The sequence below is a fragment of the Haematobia irritans genome, chromosome 2, assembly GCF_050003625.1.
Source record: "Haematobia irritans isolate KBUSLIRL chromosome 2, ASM5000362v1, whole genome shotgun sequence".
In the NCBI taxonomy this organism is placed as follows: Eukaryota; Metazoa; Arthropoda; class Insecta; order Diptera; family Muscidae; genus Haematobia; species Haematobia irritans.
The window spans coordinates 15,006,297-15,029,026 of NC_134398.1; the positions used below are offsets into that span (position 1 = coordinate 15,006,297).

Genomic DNA, 22,730 nt, shown 5'->3' on the forward strand with positions numbered 1-22,730 from the left:
AATTTAATTTAATTTAATTTAATTTGATTTAATTTAATTTAATTTAATTTAATTTAATTTAATTTAATTTAATTTAATTTAATTTAATTTAATTTAATTTAATTTAATTTAATTTAATTTAATTTAATTTAATTTAATTTAATTTAATTTAATTTAATTTAATTTAATTTAATTTAATTTAATTTAATTTAATTTAATTTAATTTAATTTAATTTAATTTAATTTAATTTAATTTAATTTAATTTAATTTAATTTAATTTAATTTAATTTAATTTAATTTAATTTAATTTAATTTAATTTAATTTAATTTAATTTAATTTAATTTAATTTAATTTAATTTAATTTAATTTAATTTAATTTAATTTAATTTAATTTAATTTAATTTAATTTAATTTAATTTAATTTAATTTAATTTAATTTAATTTAATTTAATTTAATTTAATTTAATTTAATTTAATTTAATTTAATTTAATTTAATTTAATTTAATTTAATTTAATTTAATTTAATTTAATTTAATTTAATTTAATTTAATTTTCATTTAATTTAATTTGGTCTTATCTATTATAAAGAAATTTAATTTATTTTTAAATTAAATTTTTATATTTTAATTTATCATTTTTCCTATGCTTTGCTTATGCTATCGTTTCTCAATGCGAATTTTGTAATTATTTACATACGTTGATTTGTATTTGTTTTTATCCCGATAGTTTCGATTCGAAAGATAAAAAATTATCATAATTTACCCTTTGCTCGTATTCGCAATATAAAAAACACCCATCATGACAACAAGTCGCTTATAATAAGCATTTCTTCAAAATTTGCTTGGCCTAAATCTGCATAACAGCAAGTGGTTTTAGATATATAAATTGAAGGGTCGAATGCACATAGATAGATGAATGTTTAACCTAGAGCTGAGCAATGGTTAATGATGACTTTGAGACATCATCACCACAATTTAAGCCATTTCAGTTGGTTGTAACCGCATTTAGTTTAGTGGAGATTTTGCTGTCATTGGGCATATTGCCATAACGAGGCAACTTCAATATGGGTTAATATTTCCAGAAATGTTGGTCGTTAATCATTTATCCCAAAAAGCCTGAACAATCTTGGCAACACCATGGCCGTTAAATTCATAGACATTGCAAACATGGCAAATTGAAATTTCGGTTAACTGTTGTAGTCCTCTTACCATGAATGGACAAAATGTTATTTGATTTGAATCAAGTGAATGGTGGGAAGATTTAAAAGACAAGTGGTTAAAAAATATAGTAAAAGGTCAAATATGTTTATTTGGGATTTCTGTGTCTTTTCATTGCCATAGGAAAAAAATCTAGTGATACTTGTCATTTTGAGATTCTGTTTGTTTTAAGATATAATTATAAACAACTAAATATGGAGATAAATTATTAAATTATAAAAAATATGAAGATAATTATTATTTACATAGTGCATTGGCGCCCGATCATAGACTGCGATCATAGACTGGACAAATTTAAAACACTTTGTATTATTTCTGTTGGGTGTCATTAATATAAACAATGTTCGATATATAATAATTAAAAAGCTTGTAATAATAACTAATTAAAGTTTGTATGATAACCTTTCACTCTGGTGAATATCAATTTCAAAAAAAAAAAATGATACATTATTTATATTTTTAATCAAATGCCTCCATAAGGTTTCAGGGTTATTGAATGCGGAATCAAAATCAAAGGTTCGTAAAACTGTAGCAAATTTACAATTAAATAATTATATAATTAACAACTCGTTTTAGTCAAGTAAAATTATTGCAAAAAATGTGAAATATTCGCAAGTACATGTATAAAACTTTGACTCAAAGGTTACAAGTACCAAAGGACAAACTATATAAACATACCAAATGAGATGTATTCAAAGAATTTTCACAATTTTCACATTCCACAGACATTTTGAAGCCACAAGTTGAGTTTTATTTCTTGGTAAACACAATTCAGACTAAATGTGAACTTTAGTTTTAGACAATTAAGTTGAAGGAATCAACACATTCATAGGCTTTGGCGGGCACTTGTAAGAACATTTAACTACTGGCGTAACAAGTGTTAAGGCTAAATTGAAAACAACAAAACTGCCAATAGCTTCAGAGAGATTCGAGAAATCTCTCTCTGCCCTGAGAGTTTTGGTGAATACAAGTTAGAAACAACAGTTTGGCTAAAAAGCTTTTCTATTATCTGTCTCCGGAGACGTACTATCTAATATGGCTTGACATTAGAGACCCTGGGCAAGCTTTATAGATAGATCCAAATGCAAAAATAGCAATAATTTGTTCGGAATAAGAGAGAATTGGAAGACAACCACCTTAGTGTTTAAAAAAATTACACTAGACTACCAAATTGTATAGAAAAATAAAAAAACATTCACATTTTTTATGCTCAAGGAACAAAATTAGAGATTGATTAGACCAATATACAAAAAAAAATACACAGAAAAAAAGTAAAATATTTCACTTTTTTCTGTGTAAAAAATGGGGTGCTTAGGAAATTAATAGGAAAACAAAAATAAACCAAATATTTCCAATAACATACATTGAAAAAGTAATCAATTAAAAATTGACACAATTAAGATTTTAATCAGTTATTTATCTCAATTAACGCTTTAATTAAATTAAACCTATTTCCAAATAAAAAAATAATTGTTGGTTAATAATTTTTTATACCCACCACCATAGGATGGGGGGTATATTAACTTTGTCATTCCGTTTGTAACCCATCGATCTAAGCATGTCCGTCCGTCCGTCTGTTGAAATCACACTAACTTCCGAACGAAACAAGCTATCGACTTGAAACTTGCCACAAGTAGTTGTTATTGATGTAGGTCGGATGGTATTGCAAATGGGCCATATCGGTCTACTTTTACGTATAGCCCCCATATAAACCGACGCTCCGATTTGGCTTGCGGAGCCTCTAAAAGAAGCAAGTTTCATCAGATCCGGCTGAAATTTTGTACATGGTGTTAGTATATGGTATCCAACAACCATGCACAAATTGGTCCACATCGGTCCATAATTATATATAGCCGCCATATAAACTGATCCCCAGATTTGGCTTTCGGATCCGGCTGAAATTTGGTATACGGTGTTGGTATATGGTCTCTAACAACCATGCAAAAAATGGTCCACATCGGTCCATAATTATATATAGCCCCCCATATAACCGATCCCCAGATTTGACCTCCGGAGCCTCTTAGAGAAGCAAATTTCATCCGATCCGGCTGAAATTTGGTACATGGTGTAAGTATATGGTCTCTAACAACTATGCAAAAATTGGTCCACATTGGTCCATAATTATATATAGCCCCCATATAAACCGTTCCCGAGATTTGGCTTGCGGAACCTCTAAGAGAAGCAAATTACATCCGATCCGTCTGAAATTTGATATCTGGTGTTAGTATATGGCCTCAAACACCTATGCGAAAATTGGTCGAAATCGGTCCAAAAATATATAGCCCCCATATAAACCGATTCGCAGATTTGGCTTGCGGAGCCTCTAAGAGAAGCACATTTCATCCGATCCGGCTGAAATTTGGTACATGGTGTTAGTATATGGTCTCTAACAACCATGCAAAAATTGGTAGAAATCGGCCCACAATTATATATAGCCCCCATATAAACCGATCCACAGATTTGACCTCCGGAGCCCCTTGAAAGAGCAAAATGCATGCGATTCGGTTGAAATTTGTTACACGGTGTTGGTATATGGTCTCTAACAACCATGCAAAAATTGGTCCACATCGGTCCATAATTATATATAGACCCCACATAAACCGATCCCCAGATTTGACCTCCGGTGCCTTTTGGAGAAGCAAACTCATCCGATCTGATTGAAATTTAGTACGTGGTGTTAGTATATGGTCTCTAACAACCATGCAGGTATTGGTCCATATCAGTCCATAATTATATGTAGCCCCCATATATGCCGATCTCCAGATTTGACCTCCGGAGCCTCATGGAGGAGCAAATTTCATCCGATTCGGTTGAAATGTGGTACGTGGTGTTAGTATATTGTCACTAAGAACCATGCAAAAATTGGTCGAAATCGGTCCATAATTATATATAGCCACGATATAAACCGATTCCCAGATTTGACCTCCGGAGCCTCGTGGAAGAGCAACAATTCATCCGATTCGGTTGAAATTTGGTACGTGGTGTTAGTATATTGTCGCTAACAACCATGCAAAAATTGGTCGAAATCGGTCCATAATTATATATAGCCCCCATATATATTATTTTGACCTCCGGAACCCCTTGAAAGAACAAAACTCATCCGATTCGGTTGAAATTTGCTACACGGTGTTGGTATATGGTCTCTAACAACCATGCAAAAATTGGTCCACATCGGTCCATAATTATATATAGACCCCATATAAACCTATCCCGAGTTGACCTCCGGAGCCTCGTGGAGGAGCAAATTTCATCCGAGTCAGTTGAAATTTAGTAAATTGTGCTAGTATATGATTTCTATATACATTCTAGAATCATTAAATTTTGGTTCAAATATAAATAACAAGTATATACAGCAGTAAGTTCGGTCGGGTCGAATCTTAATGTGAACCACTCCTAAACGCCAAGTTTTTTTCCGAATTTTATTTGACATTTCTCTATTTCAGACTTATTCAATTTGAACCATGGACGTCGTGAATGGGCAGAGTGGTTCCAAGAAATGGCAACAGTGGATGATCAATTTTCAAAGAAAATCATCTTCTGTGATGAGGCACATTTTCACCTCAGTGGATTCGTCAATAAACAGAATTGCCGCATTTGGGCGAATGAGAATCCAAGAGTGATTGTCGAAAAACCAATGCACCCACAAAGAGTGACTGTTTGGTGCGGTTTATGGGCTGGCGGCATTATCGGGCCGTATTTTTTCCAAAATGAGGCCGGTCAGGCAGTTACTGTGAATGGAGTTCGCTGTCGTGAGATGATAACGAACTTTTTATGGCCCGAATTGGAAGATATGGATGTGGACGATATGTGGTTTCAGCAGAACGGTGTCACTTGCCACACAGCTAACGAAACAATGGCTCTTTTGCACAACAAATTCAATGGCCGTGTTATCTCACGTAATGGCGATGTCAATTGGCCGCCAAGATCATGTGATTTGACACCGTTGGACTTTTTTCTTTGGGGTTATTTGAAAGAAAAGGTGTACGTCGATAAGCCGGCAACAATTCAAGAGCTAAAGGATGAGATAATTCGGCACATTAAAGGCATAGAACCTCCATTATGCCTCAGCGTCCTCGAAAATTTGGACCATTGGATGAAGGTGTGCCACCGAGGTCGCGGCGCCTATTTGGCCGATATTTTGTTCCATACATAATTGAGTAATACCAATATATCATAATAAAATAAAATTACAATAATTTCCTAAATAGCTTGTGTTTTATTCAAAATCAACATCGGTCCTTGAAATTTTAAGCACCCTTTATAATAGTTTCCTTTGAAAACTCTTCGTCGTAGCGGGTTACTTATATATAGAATTTCAGTGGGGTTTGATGACAGATATTCTCGCTAGCAGATTAGTTTAAACAGTACGCTTCCCGAATATAATTTTAAAGATTTAATATATATGAAGACTATATACGATTCTTTATTTATAAGAACCATTTTTGTTTTAGTGTGAAAGAAAATGATGAAGTAACGTCTTGATCTGAAATCTAAAATCTGTAAATTTTTACCCCACATTATTCAAATGATTACGAGAAGTAAAATTTGGAAATTTTACATTCAGTTTTTAGCAATTTTCATCAGTGCGCCTTGTATACTCTTAAGAAGTGAAATAGGTCTATATGGAGGGCTGACCAAATGGACCGATGTAGTCAAGGCCGCCTGGATTCAAACCCAGTTTCGACCAAACACCAAAAACTTTTTCAGCGGTGGATTATCCCACCTCAGTAAAGCTGATGACATTTCTGAGTGTTTGAAAGCTTCTCTAAGTGGTTTCACTGCAATGTGGAACGTCGTTCAGACTCGACTATAAAAAGGAGGTCCCTTGTCATTGAGCTTAACATAGAATCGGGCAGCACTCAGTGATAAGAGAGAAGTTCACAACTGTGATATCACAATGGGCTGAATAGTCTAGACGAGTCTAGACGAAAATATCGAGCGGCCACTATATCTAACCTAACCTAAATGGACCGATAAAAACTAAATGCGATACAGGTTTTTGTGTGTCTAAAAAATCAGTATATTTCAGGCAAATCGGATAAAAACTACGATTGCTAGAAGCCCAAGAAGTAAAATCTGGAGGTAGGTCTGTATGGGGGCTATACCAAAACATGGACCGATAGTCACCATTTTCGGCACATCGCTTTATGGTGCAAAAAAACCTCACGATTTCCAATTGCAGACAAATTGGATAAAAACTAAGGTTTCTAAATTTACAAGATGTAAAATCGGGAGATCAGCCTACCTATATGGGGGCTATACCAAAACATGGACCGATACTCACTATTTTCAGCACTCCTCTTAATGGTCCTAAACTACCTCTATATTTCTAATTTCAGGCAGAAGTAAAATCGGGAGGTAGGTCTATATGGGGACTATACCAAAACATGGAGCGATACTCACAGTTTTCGGCTCACCTCTGTATGGTCCTATAATACCTCTAGATTCCCAATTTCAGAAAATTTGGATAAAAACTACGGTTTCTATAAGCTCACCATCCCAAAACGGAAGGGGGACCGATATTGCCCATCTTCGAACTTGACCTGCCTGCAAGCAAAACACGAACGAAAGCTGCATTATTGAAGGAGGAGGTATCATGGTTACAACAGACAGACGGACATTTTTATACCATCTTATCGGAGATTCCCCGCTTCAATTCTAACGAACAATGAAAATGACCGGATCTCAATCCGTTGGATTTTGCACATGTGCCATTTTGAAGAGTAAGGTAGGCATTAAAAAATACCAATGTTTTGGTCATCTCAAAATGGCAGTACGCCAGGAATGAGTCAAGATATCGCCATGCCTTTGTCCGTTTGAAGGCAATTATTCGTGACATAGGAGCTTGACCGAAGAATCGGCAACGTATCGGCCTTCGACGTCAAGAGATCGATTAACTGAAGCCGAAGCTTTTTGAATAACTTAATTCATATCGAATTGGCCCAGAGTTGACGTCAAATCAATACAAATAAAATGTAAAAAATATATTAAAAAATCGGCATTCGGTCTAAATTCGATAATCGGGAATGTATCGCCCTTCGACGTCAAGAGGCCGATTAACCCAAGCCGAAGCTTTTTGAATAACTTAATTCATATCGAATTGTCCCAGAGTTGACGTCAAATCAAATCAATACAAATAAAATGTAAAAAAAATTATAAAAAATCCTTGTTAGTCATAATAAATAGACTGAATTAACTTTTATTCTTGGTTTTGTATGTCTTTTTTGAATAAACTATGTTAATATTGAAATAACACACTCTAAATCACTTTAATTACAAATTTCAGCAAAAATTATCGGCTTGGGTTTTTCCGAAGTATCTTCAATCACTGAAATGAAAAATTAATTCTATTAAAATATTAATTGATTCAATTAAAATTAATTGATCCAATTAAAAAATTAATTGATACTATTAATTTTTGTGATTAATTTTTGATTTAATTAAAGTGTTTGTTGAAACAATTAAATTTTTAATTGAATATTTTTAAAAAATCAATTATTTTTCAATTGGAAATATTTCGTTGAATTTTTTTCCAATTTGAACAAACAAAAATAGTTTCAAAAATGTTGATGTTATTTCAGATATTTTTGGTTTTGAACAATAATATAAAAACAAAAATTAAAAAAGATATCCATTCATATATTTTATCTAATGGTAAAATAATTATTAATAAATAAATAATTAATAATAAAAAATGTGTGCTTACTTCATTTAAAAAAGGCAAATTGATTGATTGTTTTGAGGCAAAAAAACAATTAAATTTTTAATTGAAATAATTAATTGAAAGTACCCAAGAAATTAATTCATTTTCTAATTCAGCAATTGATATTAACATTTTCGTGATTAAAGCAATTTGAATTAAAAAATAATTGGATCAATTAATTTCGTGATTAAATTTGAAAAAATTCCATACAGTTACAAATTTGAAATTTTTCATAAAAAACTGTGAATTTGAAATAAAGAAAAAAATCATAGGCTACAAATCACGACCATATTAATCACACCGTAGTTCATCCTTATTACTTTTAAGAATTTTATGAAAATTTTCCTCGGCTTTAATTAGCATTGAAATTATTTTTTTTTATACCCACGGGTAATTACATTTTTTGTCATACTTTCAAATAAAATTTACAAATTAATTTTAAATAAAACAAAAAAGAATACTTAGATGAACTTCATGTAACTTATTTGTAAGCCAGTGATATATCCGGACTAACTTAGCTAACAAAAAACGCTCCAACAAACATCCAACTTTATTAACATTTCCCCTTACTTCTTATCAGTCGTGTTTTAGTCATACTACAACAGCTTACTTACTTAGCCTTAGCAGTTTGAGTATAAGGTGCGAGTAGTGATTTTTTTGTTGTTTTTGTTTCTTAACAAATATTTTTTGGCGAAGCTTGTAAGCCAAGTTTATTGAAAAGCTACAATCAGTTTGAGTATATTGCTTGATCGCGTCACTTGGGTTATTTTGGTTGTGAACGGGTGCGAAAGCCGCTAATTTCTGTTTTCGTAGTGGAAATAAAATTGAAATCATCTGGTTTTGTGGGGTACGGTATAACAAAGAAAAACGGGAAAAAACCCCAAAAATTACACATTTCATTGGAAATGGCAATGCAAGAAAAAAAAAATAATAATTATGACATAGATATGTGCATGAGAAAATATATCAAGAGGTGGAAATATGCGAGAGAGAGAAAAAAAAGAAAAATAAGAAATAAATAATTTCCTTAAAAAAATACATGGAAAATAGTTTCTTTGGAAATTGGAAAAAACGAAAGAAATATCCCACCAAGCATATCGAAAAGTATTAAATCAATTTACAAAAATTTACCGAAAAATAATGCAAAAAAAAATACTTCAAGATTATTCGCATATTGTATCTATAAAATTTAGTGAATATAAAAATAATTTCTCATCGAATTCAAAAACTAAAGGAAAGACTAAATTGAGATGTATTTGACTCGGTTGGATAATCAACACCAACATCGTTATTTTTATGCCAATAATATATAATTATAGATTTAAGAAAATTACGTATAAAAAATATAAAATTTTAATTTGTTGACCAGAAAGAGTGATTTTGGTAGATATATGAAAAGAAAATTTGCAAATAAATAAATAAACCTGCTGATTAAATTAATTAAAATATTCATATAATTTTTTGTATTCAATTATTCCAAAAATTATATATGACGATATCGAGATGCTAAAAATATAAAATTAGGAGGCTGGTTTCTATAGGGGCTTCAGATTGCGGTTGCTATGCGATGAAGACGGAAAACCCAGAAGTCCGTCTATATAGAGGATACCCTAAATAAACAACCAATTTTTTTTCAGGCCGAAAATATAGAAGATCTAAAGTGATATGCTAAAATCACAAAATTTTTATTTGTGTCTAATATAGAACCCACAATCTGATAACCGCGGTTCGCAACAATATATATTTTTTTTTTTTCAGTGTATACTGTACAGCTGAAAGCCTTTAGAATATTACTTAATAATTCTTTAAAGATTCTTCACCTATTATTACTCTACTTATCCATAATTTTCATAACTTATGGCTCTGTGGCGTTGGACTTTAGTACCGCTTGTGTCTTAAGTCTTTTGTTTACTTTAGTGCCATTTATAAACACTACGTTTATGTCATATATAACAAACAAAAATGTAGTAAACTGTTTCTTTTTTATCGTTTTGATAATTTTTCTCATTTCTATGAAAGGTTTTGTTAACACTTTTCATGTCATACAAAAACTTATTGTCATAAATTTTGTGTTAGTTTCTATTGTTTGGACTCACGTTTTACACTTGTTTTTTTTTTTTGCGAAGTGTTTGATTTCGTTTTGACATCGCCTTATTTTTAAGGCAAGGAGGGAACTTCATTTTTTATTATACGAATTTTAGTTATTTCTGTTTTTTGCAAATATTTGATTTATTTTTACCATTTGTTAAACGATCTTCACATATTATGCAAAATTATGTTATATTTACATATTAAGATAAAATTAGGCAATTTTTCACAACACACTACAATAAATTAGAGCATTAAAAACGGCGTTTTGCAGACTTATGAAAAGGTTGAGGAAGATTTGGCAACATTTCCACAAAAAAAAAAATATTAAAGCGAATCGAACAAAGAATTAGGTTGGAAGTGGAAATATATTTATATAGGACATATATCTAAAATTTTAATCTATTTGGGGCAAATTTTTATATAAAAAAATTGTCCGGCCTTTTATAAACTATCATTAAGTTTCTAAAAGGCAAGTCAGATTTTTTTATATCAAAATTCGTTTCGTTTATTCGTTTTTCAATAGTCGAGTGAAGACATTACAGTGCTTCATTAAAGAAGAGTGGTTTTTAATATCTACGATGAGTTTAAATTCAAAATTCTTACGAAATAAAATTTTCTATAGAAATAAAAATTTAACAAAATTTTCGATAGAAATAAAATGTTAACAAAATTTTCTATAGAAATAAAATTTTGACAAAATTTTCTAACGAAATAAAATTTTGAGAAAATTTTCTGTAGAAATAAAATTTTGACAAAATTTTGTATAGAATAAAATTTTGACAAAATTTTCTATAGAAATAAAATGTTGAAAAAATTTTCTGTAGAACTAAAATCTTGACAAAACTATTTATAGAAATAAACTATTGACAAAATTTTCAATAGAAAAAATTTTGACATTTTCTATAGAAATAAAATATTGACAAAATTTTCTATAGAAATAAAATTTTAACAAAATATTCTATAAAAATAAAATTTTGACAAAATTTTCTATAGAAATAGAATTTTGACAAAATTTTCTATAGAAATACAATTTTAACAAAATTTTCTATAGAAATAAAATGTTGACAATATTTTCCATAGAAATAAAATTTTGACAAAATTTTCTATAGAAATAAAATTTTGAGAAAATTTTCCTCGAAATACAAATTTTCTATAGAAATAAAAATTTGACAAAATTTTCTATAGAAATAAAATTTTGAGAAAATTTTCCTTGAAATACAATTTTGACAAAATATTCTAAAGAAATAAAAGTTTGACAAAATTTTGTATATTAATAAAATGTTGACAAAATTTTCTATAGTAATAAAATTTGGACAAAATTTTCTATAGAAATAAAATTTTGACAAAATTTTCTATAGAAATAAAATTTTGACAAAATTTTCTATAGAAACAAAATTTTGACAAAATTTTCTATAGAAATAAAATTTTGACAAAATTTTCTATAGAAATAAAATTTTAACAAAAATTTTCTATGAAATAAAATTTTGACAAAATTTTCTATAGAAATAAAATTTTGAGAAAATTTTCTATAGAAATTAAATTTTGAGAAAATTTTCCTAGAAATAAAATTTTGACAAAATTTTCTATAGAAATAAAAATTTGACAAAATTTTCTATAGAAATAAAATTTTGAGAAAATTTTCTATAGAAATAAAAATTTTCTATAGAAATAAAATTTTGACAAAATTTTCTATAGAAATAGAATTTTGACAAAATTTTCTATAGAAATAAAATTTTGAGAAAATTTTCCATAGAAAATAAATTTTCTATAAAATAAAATTTTGACAAAATTTTCTATAAAATAAAATTTTGACAAAATTTTCTATAAAATAAAATTTTGAGAAAATTTTCCTGGAAATAAAATTTTGACAAAATTTTCTATAGAAATAAAATTTTGAGAAAATTTTCCTAGAAATAAAATTTTCACAAAATATTCTGTAGAAATAAAAATTTGACAAAATTTTCTATAGAAATAAAATTTTGAGAAAATTTTCCTAGAAATAAAATTTTGACAAAATATTCTATAGAAATAAAAGTTTGACAAAATTTTGTATATTAATAAAATGTTGACAAAATTTTCTATAGTACTAAAATTTTGACAAAATTTTCTATAGAAATAAAATTTTGACAAAATTTTCTATAGAAACAAAATTTTGACAAAATTTTCTATAGAAATAAAATGTTGACAAAATTTTCTATAGAAATAAAATGTTGACAAAATTTTCTATAGAAATAAAATTTTGACAAAATTTTCTATAGTAATAAAATTTTGACAAAATTTTCTATAGAAATAAAATGTTCTATAGAAATAAAATTTTGACAAAATTTTCTATAGAAATAAAATTTAGACAAAATTTTCTATAGAAATAAAATCTTGACAAAATTTTCTATAGAAATAAAATTTTGACAAAATTTTCTATAGACATCAAATTTTGACAACATTTTCTATAGAAATATAATTTTGACAAAATTTTCTATAGAAATAAAATTTTGACAAAATTTTCTATAGAAATAAAATTTTGACAAAATTTTCTATAGAAATAAAATTTTGACAAAATTTTCTATAGAAATAAAATTTTGACAAAATTTTCTATAGAAATAGAATTTTGACAAAATTTTTATAAAAATAGAATTTTGACAAAATTTTCTATAGAAATACAATTTTGACAAAATTTCTATAGAAATACAATTTTGACAAAATTTCTATAGAAATAAAACTTTGACAAAATTTTCTATAGAAATAAAATTGTGACAAAATTTTCTATAGAAATAAAACTTTGACCAAATTTTCTATAGAAATAAAATCTTGACAAAATTTTCTATAGAAATAAAATTTTGACAAAATTTTCTATAGACATCAAATTTTGACAAAATATTCTATAGAAATAAAATTTTGACAAAATTTTCTATAGAAATAAAATTTTGACAAAATTTTCTATAGAAATAAAATTTTGTTAGATTATTTTTGGGGATCGGCTATATAAAACTATAGACCGATATGGATCAATTTTGGCATGGTTGTTAGTGGCCATGTACTAGCGCAATGTACCAAATTTCACCACGTACCAAATTCCAACCGGAAGGGGGCTCCAGTGATCAAATCTGGGGATCGGTTTATAGGGGAGCCTATATATAATTATGGACCGATATAGACCAATTTTGGCATGGTTGTTAGGGACCATATACTAACACCACGTACCAAATTTCAACCGAATCGAATGAATTTTGCTCCTCCAAGAGGTTCCTGAGGTCAAATCTGGGGATCAGTTTATATGGGGGCTATATATAATTATGAACCGATGTGGACCAATTTTAGCATGGTTGTTAGAGACAATATACTTACACCATGTACCAAATTTCAAACGGGTCGTGATTAGCGTCATTTCAACAGACGGACGGACATTCTTAGATCGACTCAGAATTTCACCACGACCTAGAATATATATACTTTATGGGGTCTTAGACCAATATTTCGATGTGTTACGAACGGAATGACAAAGTTAATATATCGTAAAAGACACACACACAAGAATTTTTTTTATTTTCAAACACGAAAATAATTGATGCAATTAATGTTTAATTAAAATGTCTTCAATCACAGAAATGATAGTATTAATCACCAAAGTCAATTAATAAATTAATTGATCGAATTAAAAAAAATCATTGATACAACTATTTCTAGTGATTGATTTTCAATAATAAAAAAATTGTTGAATCAATTAAATTTTTAATTGAGTATTTTTTAAAACTCAATCAAAACTTTAATTGGAAAAATGTCCATGATATTTTTTCCTGTGCAAATAATATAATAATTTGTCATCTTCTTTGTCCAAATTATTCTGTAGACTAAAATTTCTGGTATTTCCATGTCTGCTTACAGTTGATGCACCTAACTCTTAACAATGAGGATTTTTTATATTTATTTATATATTTGAAGGATAGAATTTTTACATGAAAATGTTTTTAGTGACTTGTTACTATGTTGTGTTAAATATTCATATTCCTATATTAGAGTAAGCTCCTTGATATTTAAAAAGCAATAAAGGGGTTTCCGATAAACCATTTAATAATTTAAATGACCTTTGTTCATATCAAAAATACATTACCATTTAGAAAATATTCTTAATGAAAATATTCACAATGGCTTAAAATAACTAAAACAATAATTAAGTTGAAGAACAAATTATGGCAAATTTCAATCATTTAAACCGATTAATATGGGGTTACAAACACTATGTACAACAGAGTTGCATTTATGTTTAATCTTTTCATATTTCCAGTTCGATTTACTGATCACAAATGTGAGCAGAGATTTACACAAAAAAAAAATTTAAAGATTCTATATATTGTAAGGCTTTAAGTTAAATTAATAAAATAAAGTATACCATAATAAAATAAAATAAAAAAAAACTAAATCAGATATAATCAAAAATTAATGTTTTGTAGTTTCAACTAAATTAAATTATATTCAATTAATTAGAATGAAATTCAATTAACTACACAAAAAAATGTTTTCTGATTGAATCACGAAATTAATTGTTCCAATTAATTTTTTAACCCTGTGAGGTGAAGCAATTTTTTTTGTGCTATCTCCCGATCGCTCAATCGCGTATCAAAGCATACGCTAGAATGCTAATCTATTTAAAAAATGAATTATTTTTAGTTATTTTTGTTACTTAATAAGTAATAAACTTGTTTTTGTAATTATTTTGATATAAATGGGGTTTTTTATATAAGTCGCCTCCCAGGCGAAGTTTAGCATTATAGCGTTAAATAATGTATTTAGCATTCAAGGGTTAATTGAAATTTCTTCAATCACGAAAATGATAGTATCCATCACATTGGGCATAAAACAATTTTTGATAAAAAAAATTAATTGATTTGGTTTGAAAATTTAAATGAATTTTTTAATTGATGCAATTAAAAATTTAATTGATGTTGATTGCAAAACTCTATTAATTTTTTTAATTAAATCTCTTTTTGAAACTAAACCTTTTTTAAATTACTCTCTTATCTGACTTTGTGTTTTTAGTTTGATTAAAAATTGATTGTTTGAAATAAATTTTTATTTAAAAATTAAAAACTTCCCATTACTTTTTTAACTGACTTAGTTTTCCGAATTTGATTTCAAAGTTAATTGTATCAATTAATTTTTTAATTAAAATCTAAAAAAAAAATTCCAATCAATGACTTAATTACTTAATTACTTAAATGCTTCTATCTTGATTTAAAAAAATAATTGTATCATTTAATTTATTAATTGAAAAATTTTGCAACTTCAATCGACTTTTTAATTGGAAATATTTTGGTGATATTTTTTCTGCACAAAAAAAATTCTGATTCAATCACGAAATTAATTGATACAATTAAATTTTTAATTGAAATGTCTTCAATCACAGAACTGATAGTATCAATTAAAAAAATTTACACTATTAATTTGTGTGATTGATTTGTATTTCAATTAAAAAAATTGTTGATTCAATTAAATTTTTAATTGAATATTTTTTCAAATGCAATTAAGATGTTAATTGGAAATATTTTGGTGATATTTCTCTGTATAGAACAAAAAAAAACCAGTATAAACAAAAAAAATACATAAAATAAATGAATTAATATGCAATTCATAAATATATATATTTTTTAATATTTATATTCAAAAAAATCTAAGAAATATGAATTCATTCATTTTATCACATTTTGTTCTTGTAAGGGAACTATTTTATTTAAATAAAGATCAATAAAATTACGGTAACAAACGTTTCTTAATACAATGATGCACGGAGAGAAGGAATATGATCACCCCAAACATGTTTCAAGAGCAAAATATTATTTTTGGATGGTGACCATGTAACATGTTTCTCGCAAAAATGTTTTTTTTTTCGGCAAACATAACATGCTCGCCGAAAACAGATTAATAATTTCCGAGAAAATAACATGGTTGCGACAGACATGTTATATGGTCACCATCCAAAATTAACATTTTGCTCTTGAAACATATTTGGGTGATCATATTCCTTCTCTGGGTTTGTGGATCAACTACAATTTATAGGGACCAAGAATTCGAATTATTAATTACAATAAACACAACAATAATTTGTTTGTGGAACAAATAACACCTAATTGACATCTAAGAAATACAAGGCATCAGTAGCGATCTTGTTAGGGAATACAATACATTAAGTCTGTAATCGATTTAAGTCTGAACTTTGAATTGTCAGATTATATAAATGGAGTTTAAAGTCTAAGTCTAGGCCAGAATATAGAGCAAAATGAAAGTTCAATGAAGCCAAAGATGGCACGGGAGGCACAATTATAAAGTTGATGAATAGTTACCATCCGATTAAGACATCTCTATACACAGATATCTTTTCTTAAAAATTTCTTATATGCATTGGCATTTCTTATTTTATATCTGAAATCTAATCGCTGATGATATCAGAGACTATGGCATTTGCTTAAATAAATCAAGGTTAATATCAACAAACAGGAACGATGTATAATTAAATACAAAATAAAAAAAAAATATATTATATATTATATATAAAATAAAGGTATTGATTCTAATCCTAATCCTGTTTTTAAGAGTTTTAGAAATTTAATAACGTTATAGAAATTGACAATAATGCTAAAACGCATACAACATGGATGACATCTTTCAAGAATGTATTTTAATGATGCTTCTTACTTGAATTATTTAATAAATATTTCTTTTTTAATATCAACTTCGCAATTAGGAATTAAAGCTGTGAGGTCACCTGATGAAAAAAACAGAAACAAGTATATACGGCCGTAAGTTCGGCCAGGCCGAATCTTATGTACCCTCCACCATGGCTTGCGTAGAAACTTCTACGAAAGACTGTCATCCACAATCGAATTACTTGGATTGTGGTATCTTAAAACTTCTTAACGTCGTTTTCTAAATTGTGAGTTAGTCCATACGTGGTAGAGAGCCAGAATTGAAATATGGTGGTCGCTTATATGGGGGCTATATACAATTATGAACTTGATATGTGCCACTTTTTGTGTGATTGGGGATCGATTTATCTGAGGGCTATATATAACTATAGACCGATATGAACCTAGTTAGGCATGGTTGTTAACGGCCATTATTATGATTATGGACTGATATGGACCACTTTTGGCATGGCTGTTAAATATCATATATTACCTCCACGTACCCAATTTCAACCAGATCGGATAAATTTTGCTTCTCCAAAAGGCACCGGAGGTCAAATCTGGGGATCGGTTTATATGGGGGCTACATATAATTATGGGCTGATATGAACCAATTCCTGCATGGTTGTTGGATACCATATATTAACATCACGTCCCAAATATCAACCCAATCGGATCAATTTTGCTCTTCCCAGGGGCTCCGAAGGTCAAATCTGGGGATCGGTTCATATGGGGGCTATATATATATATAAATATGGACCGATTTCGACCAATTTTTACATGGGTGTTTGAGGCCATATATTAACACCACGTACCAAATTTCAACTGAATCAGATGAATTTTGGTCTTCCAAGAGGCTCCGGAGGTCAAATCTGGTGATCGGTTTATATGGGGGCTATGTATAATTATCTACCGATTTCGACCAATTTTTGCGTGGATGTTTGAGGCCATATACTAACACCATGTACCTAATTTCAGCCGGATCGGATGAAATTTGCTTCTCTTAGAGGATCCGCAAGTCAAATCGGGGGATCGGTTTATATGTGGGCTATATATAATTATTGACCGATGTGGACCAATTTTTGCATAGTTGTTAGAGACCATATACTTACACCATGTACCAAATTTCAGCCGGATCGGATGAAATTTGCTTCTCTTAGAGGATCCGCAAGTCAAATCGGGGGATCGGTTTATATGGGGGCTATAAATAATTATTGACCGATGTTGACCAATTTTTGCATAGTTGTTAGAGACCATATACTTACACCATGTACCAAATTTCAGCCGGATCGGATGAAATTTGCTTTTCTTAGGGGCTCCGCAAGCCAAATCGGGGGATCGGTTTATATGGGGCTATATATAATTATTGACCGATGTGGACCAATTTTTCCATAGTTGTTAGAGACTATATACCAGGGATGGAAAATACAATTTTTAAGAAAGTACAAAAAAGGTATTTTTTGAGAGGAAAGGTACTTTTTACTAAATTTCAACAAAAATTTCACTGGAAGATTATTGTCAAGAGACAGATTTTTAAAGAAAATAAAATTCCATTTGTTTTGTTTTGTTATTGTTGGTTTTGTTCTTTAAGCATTGTTGTTGTTTTTTTATTTCAGCTTAAAACCATACATTGACTAAACTACAAGAGTAGCTTAACCAACAGAGGAAAAGAATGTTTGTCAAATTTATTTGGGCAAAGCCCTATAGACTGCAAGATGGTTGGATGGACGCACGTTTCGGAATTACCACATTCCTCATCAGCATCCTCTACTTGCAGCAAAACTATCAACCAATTATCAGAATAAATTCAGGCAGTTTATTAAACCCAACAAAAACCGCACTTGAACCCTCCGAAAAAAGGTTTTACATTGATAGCCGGCTTATGCCGAAATAAATTCGAAACAAACATATCTCTTTTCCTATGCCACTGTCAAATCATCGATTTGAATTCACATGGCTGGGTTTATTTTGAGCGTGCCTCCTCTTCTTTTTCCATTTGTTTTGTTTTGTTATTGTTGGTTTTGTTCTTTAAGCATTGTTGTTGTTTTTTTATTTCAGCTTAAAACCATACATTGACTAAACTACAAGAGTAGCTTAACCAACAGAGGAAAAGAATGTTTGTCAAATTTATTTGGGCAAAGCCCTATAGACTGCAAGATGGTTGGATGGACGCACGTTTCGGAATTACCACATTCCTCATCAGCATCCTCTACTTGCAGCAAAACTATCAACCAATTATCAGAATAAATTCAGGCAGTTTATTAAACCCAACAAAAACCGCACTTGAACCCTCCGAAAAAAGGTTTTACATTGTGCGGTTTTTGTTGGGTTTAATAAACTGCCTGAATTTATTCTGATAATTGGTTGATAGTTTTGCTGCAAGTAGAGGATGCTGATGAGGAATGTGGTAATTCCGAAACGTGCGTCCATCCAACCATCTTGCAGTCTATAGGGCTTTGCCCAAATAAATTTGACAAACATTCTTTTCCTCTGTTGGTTAAGCTACTCTTGTAGTTTAGTCAATGTATGGTTTTAAGCTGAAATAAAAAAACAACAACAATGCTTAAAGAACAAAACCAACAATAACAAAACAAAACAAATGGAAAAAGAAGAGGAGGCACGCTCAAAATAAACCCAGCCATGTGAATTCAAATCGATGATTTGACAGTGGCATAGGAAAAGAGATATGTTTGTTTCGAATTTATTTCGGCATAAGCCGGCTATCAATGTAAAACCTTTTTTCGGAGGGTTCAAGTGCGGTTTTTGTTGGGTTTAATAAACTGCCTGAATTTATTCTGATAATTGGTTGATAGTTTTGCTGCAAGTAGAGGATGCTGATGAGGAATGTGGTAATTCCGAAACGTGCGTCCATCCAACCATCTTGCAGTCTATAGGGCTTTGCCCAAATAAATTTGACAAACATTCTTTTCCTCTGTTGGTTAAGCTACTCTTGTAGTTTAGTCAATGTATGGTTTTAAGCTGAAATAAAAAAACAACGAAAATAAAATTTTGCAAAAATTTTCTATAGAAATAAAATTTTGCAAAAAATTTTACAGAAAACAATTTTTGCAAAATTTTTTCTATAGAAATAAATAAAATAAAATGACAACATTTTCTACCGAAATAAAAAATCGATAATATAGAATCGCATTCTTTTTTTCGACTAAAACATTCTTGAAGTTCAATAAAATCCTGTTTTTGACTATATCTTTTACAAAATCGAGATTTTCTTCTCACGTGAACATGTCTGTTTTGCCATATTTGTAAAAGACTATTAGCAAATAAGGTTGATAAAGACTTTCTCAAAATATTAAAATATTTTGTCAAAGCTATGATACATAAATCTATTTATGGTACATAAATCTCATATCGATTCAAAAATTTCTAGACAAAAAAGGTACTTAATCCTTCGCGGGGGTACTACGGTACTGACCGGGGTGAAAAAGTATTGAAATAAGTACTATAGTACTGCATTTTCCATCCCTGCTATATACTTACACCATGTACCAAATTTCAGCTAGATCGGATGAAATTTGCTTCTCTTAGAGTCCCCGCAAGCCAAATTTGGGGGTCCGTTTATATGGGGGCTATACGTAAAAGCGGACCAATATGGCCCATTTGCAATAACATCCGACCTACATCAATAACAAGTACTTGTACCAAATTTCAAGTCGATAGCTTGTTTCGTTGGGAAGTTAGCGTGATTTCAACAGACGGACGGACGGACTTTCTCAGATCGACTCAGAATTTCACCACAACCCAGAATATATATACTTTATGGGGTCTTAGAGCAATATTTCGATGTGTTACAAACGGAATGACAAAGTTAATATACCGCCATCCTATGGTGGAGGGTATAAAACGATTCAAATTTCTTTTTCAGTAACAATATTAAATAGAATTATTTTTATCTTTAATTCATTTTTGGTGTAATATTTTGCTTCTATGGCTCGAAAACAAATATCAAAGTCATGAGAATAAAAATAAAATCTTTGGCACTGATCAAGATTTTTTTTTCAGTGCTTAATCGGGCATAATGAATTAATTTAAACTATTCACCCATTTAAGTTTTGTTTCTTTCTATGGGTAAGATTGAATTTGTATGTCTTCTAACAATCTTGTTTCCAACACTAAATTGCTCGACATTCTCCTAAAATGTCAATGAACTTTGCTGATTCTCATAAAGAACAAATAAAAAACACTTTCATTAATTTTTGTGATAAAATTAGCATTTGGATGGTATGGTAAACGTGATCAACAAAGTGAAAGAAAATATTATTCATTATTCAAAAATAACTAGTTAAAGTCAAAAAACATTAAAAAAAATCAAAATTCAATAGATATTGTTTTTTTTGTAACTGACCATTAGTTAATTAAAAGAAGCCATAAATATTGTAATATAAAATGTTCTTTGGAAATTTTTTATATTACAAAAAAAAAAAAAAAAAAACTTTTTAAAATTTTAATTTTTATTATTCAAAAAATTACACCACCCCCATGTGGTACAAGTGGAAACTTTTCCCAGATCATTGGATATAGCCCTCTTCTAGTCTTGTTGCATTGCATCTATGGTATCTCACAACTTTTCTTCAATAACCCAGCAAAAAATTTGGAAGTTATTCCAAAGACACAACTTTAAAAGCACTTCGAAAAATGTCCACCCAAAGATGTTCTTCATTTTAACTACACAGGAAGTTATGTTAATTAAATTTTTAAGAAAACTCACGTTTTTCATATTTTTAATGGGTAATTTTATTTTATTTATTTTTTTTTGTTTTTGTTCCAACTAGATTAAACTTATTAAACTTAAATTTTGTTGACAAAAATCCAAATCCATTCTAAAAAAAAAATGGCGAATTTTTGAAAATATTTGAGGTCAAAAGATTCAGACAAGCGTTAGAATGCATTACAAATCAAAAAAAAAATTATAAAAATTATTTATGTATCACAAACATTTTGAATTCACATTCAAAATACTGAATTCGGATCACACTTTAAGAAGTGATGCAAATTTAATGCAACGGCTTTTGAAATGGTGGACATCCGTCCTATGACAAGCCCATGTTAAATTCATCGTTTCTGCGCCAAATTTGCACTACTTCCCCGGATCCAAACAGAACATTTTCACTACTTTTTTGGCGACGTTTTTTATACCCTCCACCATAGGATGGGGGATATATTAACTTTGTCATTCCGTTTGTAACATATCGAAATATTGCTCTAAGACCCCATAAAGTATATATATTTTGGGACGTGGTGAAATTCTGAGTCGATCTAAGCATGTCCGTCCGTCCGTCTGTTGAAATCATGCTAACATCTGAATGAAACAAGCTATCGACTTGAAACTTGGCATAAGTAGTTGTTATTGATGTAGGTCAGAGTGTATTGCAAATGGGCCATATCAGACCACACAAAATTCATCCGATCCGGTAGAAATTTGGTACGTGGTGTTAGTATAGGGTCCCCTGGATTTGGGTTGCGGAGCCTCTTTAAGGAGCAAAATTCATTCGATACGGTTGGAATTTGGTACGTGGTGTTACTTTATAGTCCCTACGAACCGTGCAAAAATTGGTCCATATCGGTCCATAATTATATATAGCCCCCATATAAACCGATCCCCAGATTTGAACTCCGGAGCCTCTTGGAAGAGCAAATTTCATCCGATCCGGTCCGAATTTAGTACGTGGTGTTAGTATATTGTCTCTAACAATCATGCAAAAATTGGTCCATATCGGTCCATAATTATATATAGCCCCCATATAAACCGATCCCTAGATATGACCTCCCGAGCCTCTTGGAGGAGCAAACTTCATCTGATCCGGTTGAAATTTGGTACGTGGTGTTAGTATAGGGTCCCCTGGATTTGGGTTGCGGAGCATCTTTAAGGAGCAAAATTCATTCGATACGGTTGGAATTTGGTACGTGGTGTTACTTTATAGTCCCTACGAACCGTGCAAAAATTGGTCCATATCGGTCCATAATTATATATAGCCCCCATATAAACCGATCCCCAGATTTGAACTCCGGAGCCTCTTGGAAGAGCAAATTTCATCCGATCCGGTC

General features: G+C 29.9%; 2 protein-coding genes across 3 annotated transcripts in view; one reads left to right on the plus strand and one right to left on the minus strand.

Moving 5' to 3' along the window:
- Positions 1 to 22,730, minus strand: part of LOC142223564 (neuroguidin) — a 260,642-nt gene that overhangs the window by 112,736 nt on the left and 125,176 nt on the right. The window contains exon 1 of one of the 2 annotated variants that reach the window (XM_075293443.1): positions 1,878 to 2,041. The exons of the other annotated variant lie outside the window; for it this stretch is intronic. Coding sequence (XP_075149558.1) covers positions 1,878 to 1,928 — 51 coding nt within the window. The 5' untranslated portion in view covers positions 1,929 to 2,041. Of the gene's footprint in view, positions 1 to 1,877; positions 2,042 to 22,730 lie in introns of those variants that run through there. 2 annotated transcript variants of the gene reach the window in all.
- The window catches only part of LOC142223563 (ABC transporter G family member 20), a 64,810-nt gene continuing 50,683 nt past the window's right edge, over positions 8,604 to 22,730 (plus strand). The window contains exon 1 of the mRNA XM_075293442.1: positions 8,604 to 8,749. The gene's annotated coding sequence lies outside the window, so the exon portion shown is untranslated. The remainder of the gene's footprint in view (positions 8,750 to 22,730) is intronic.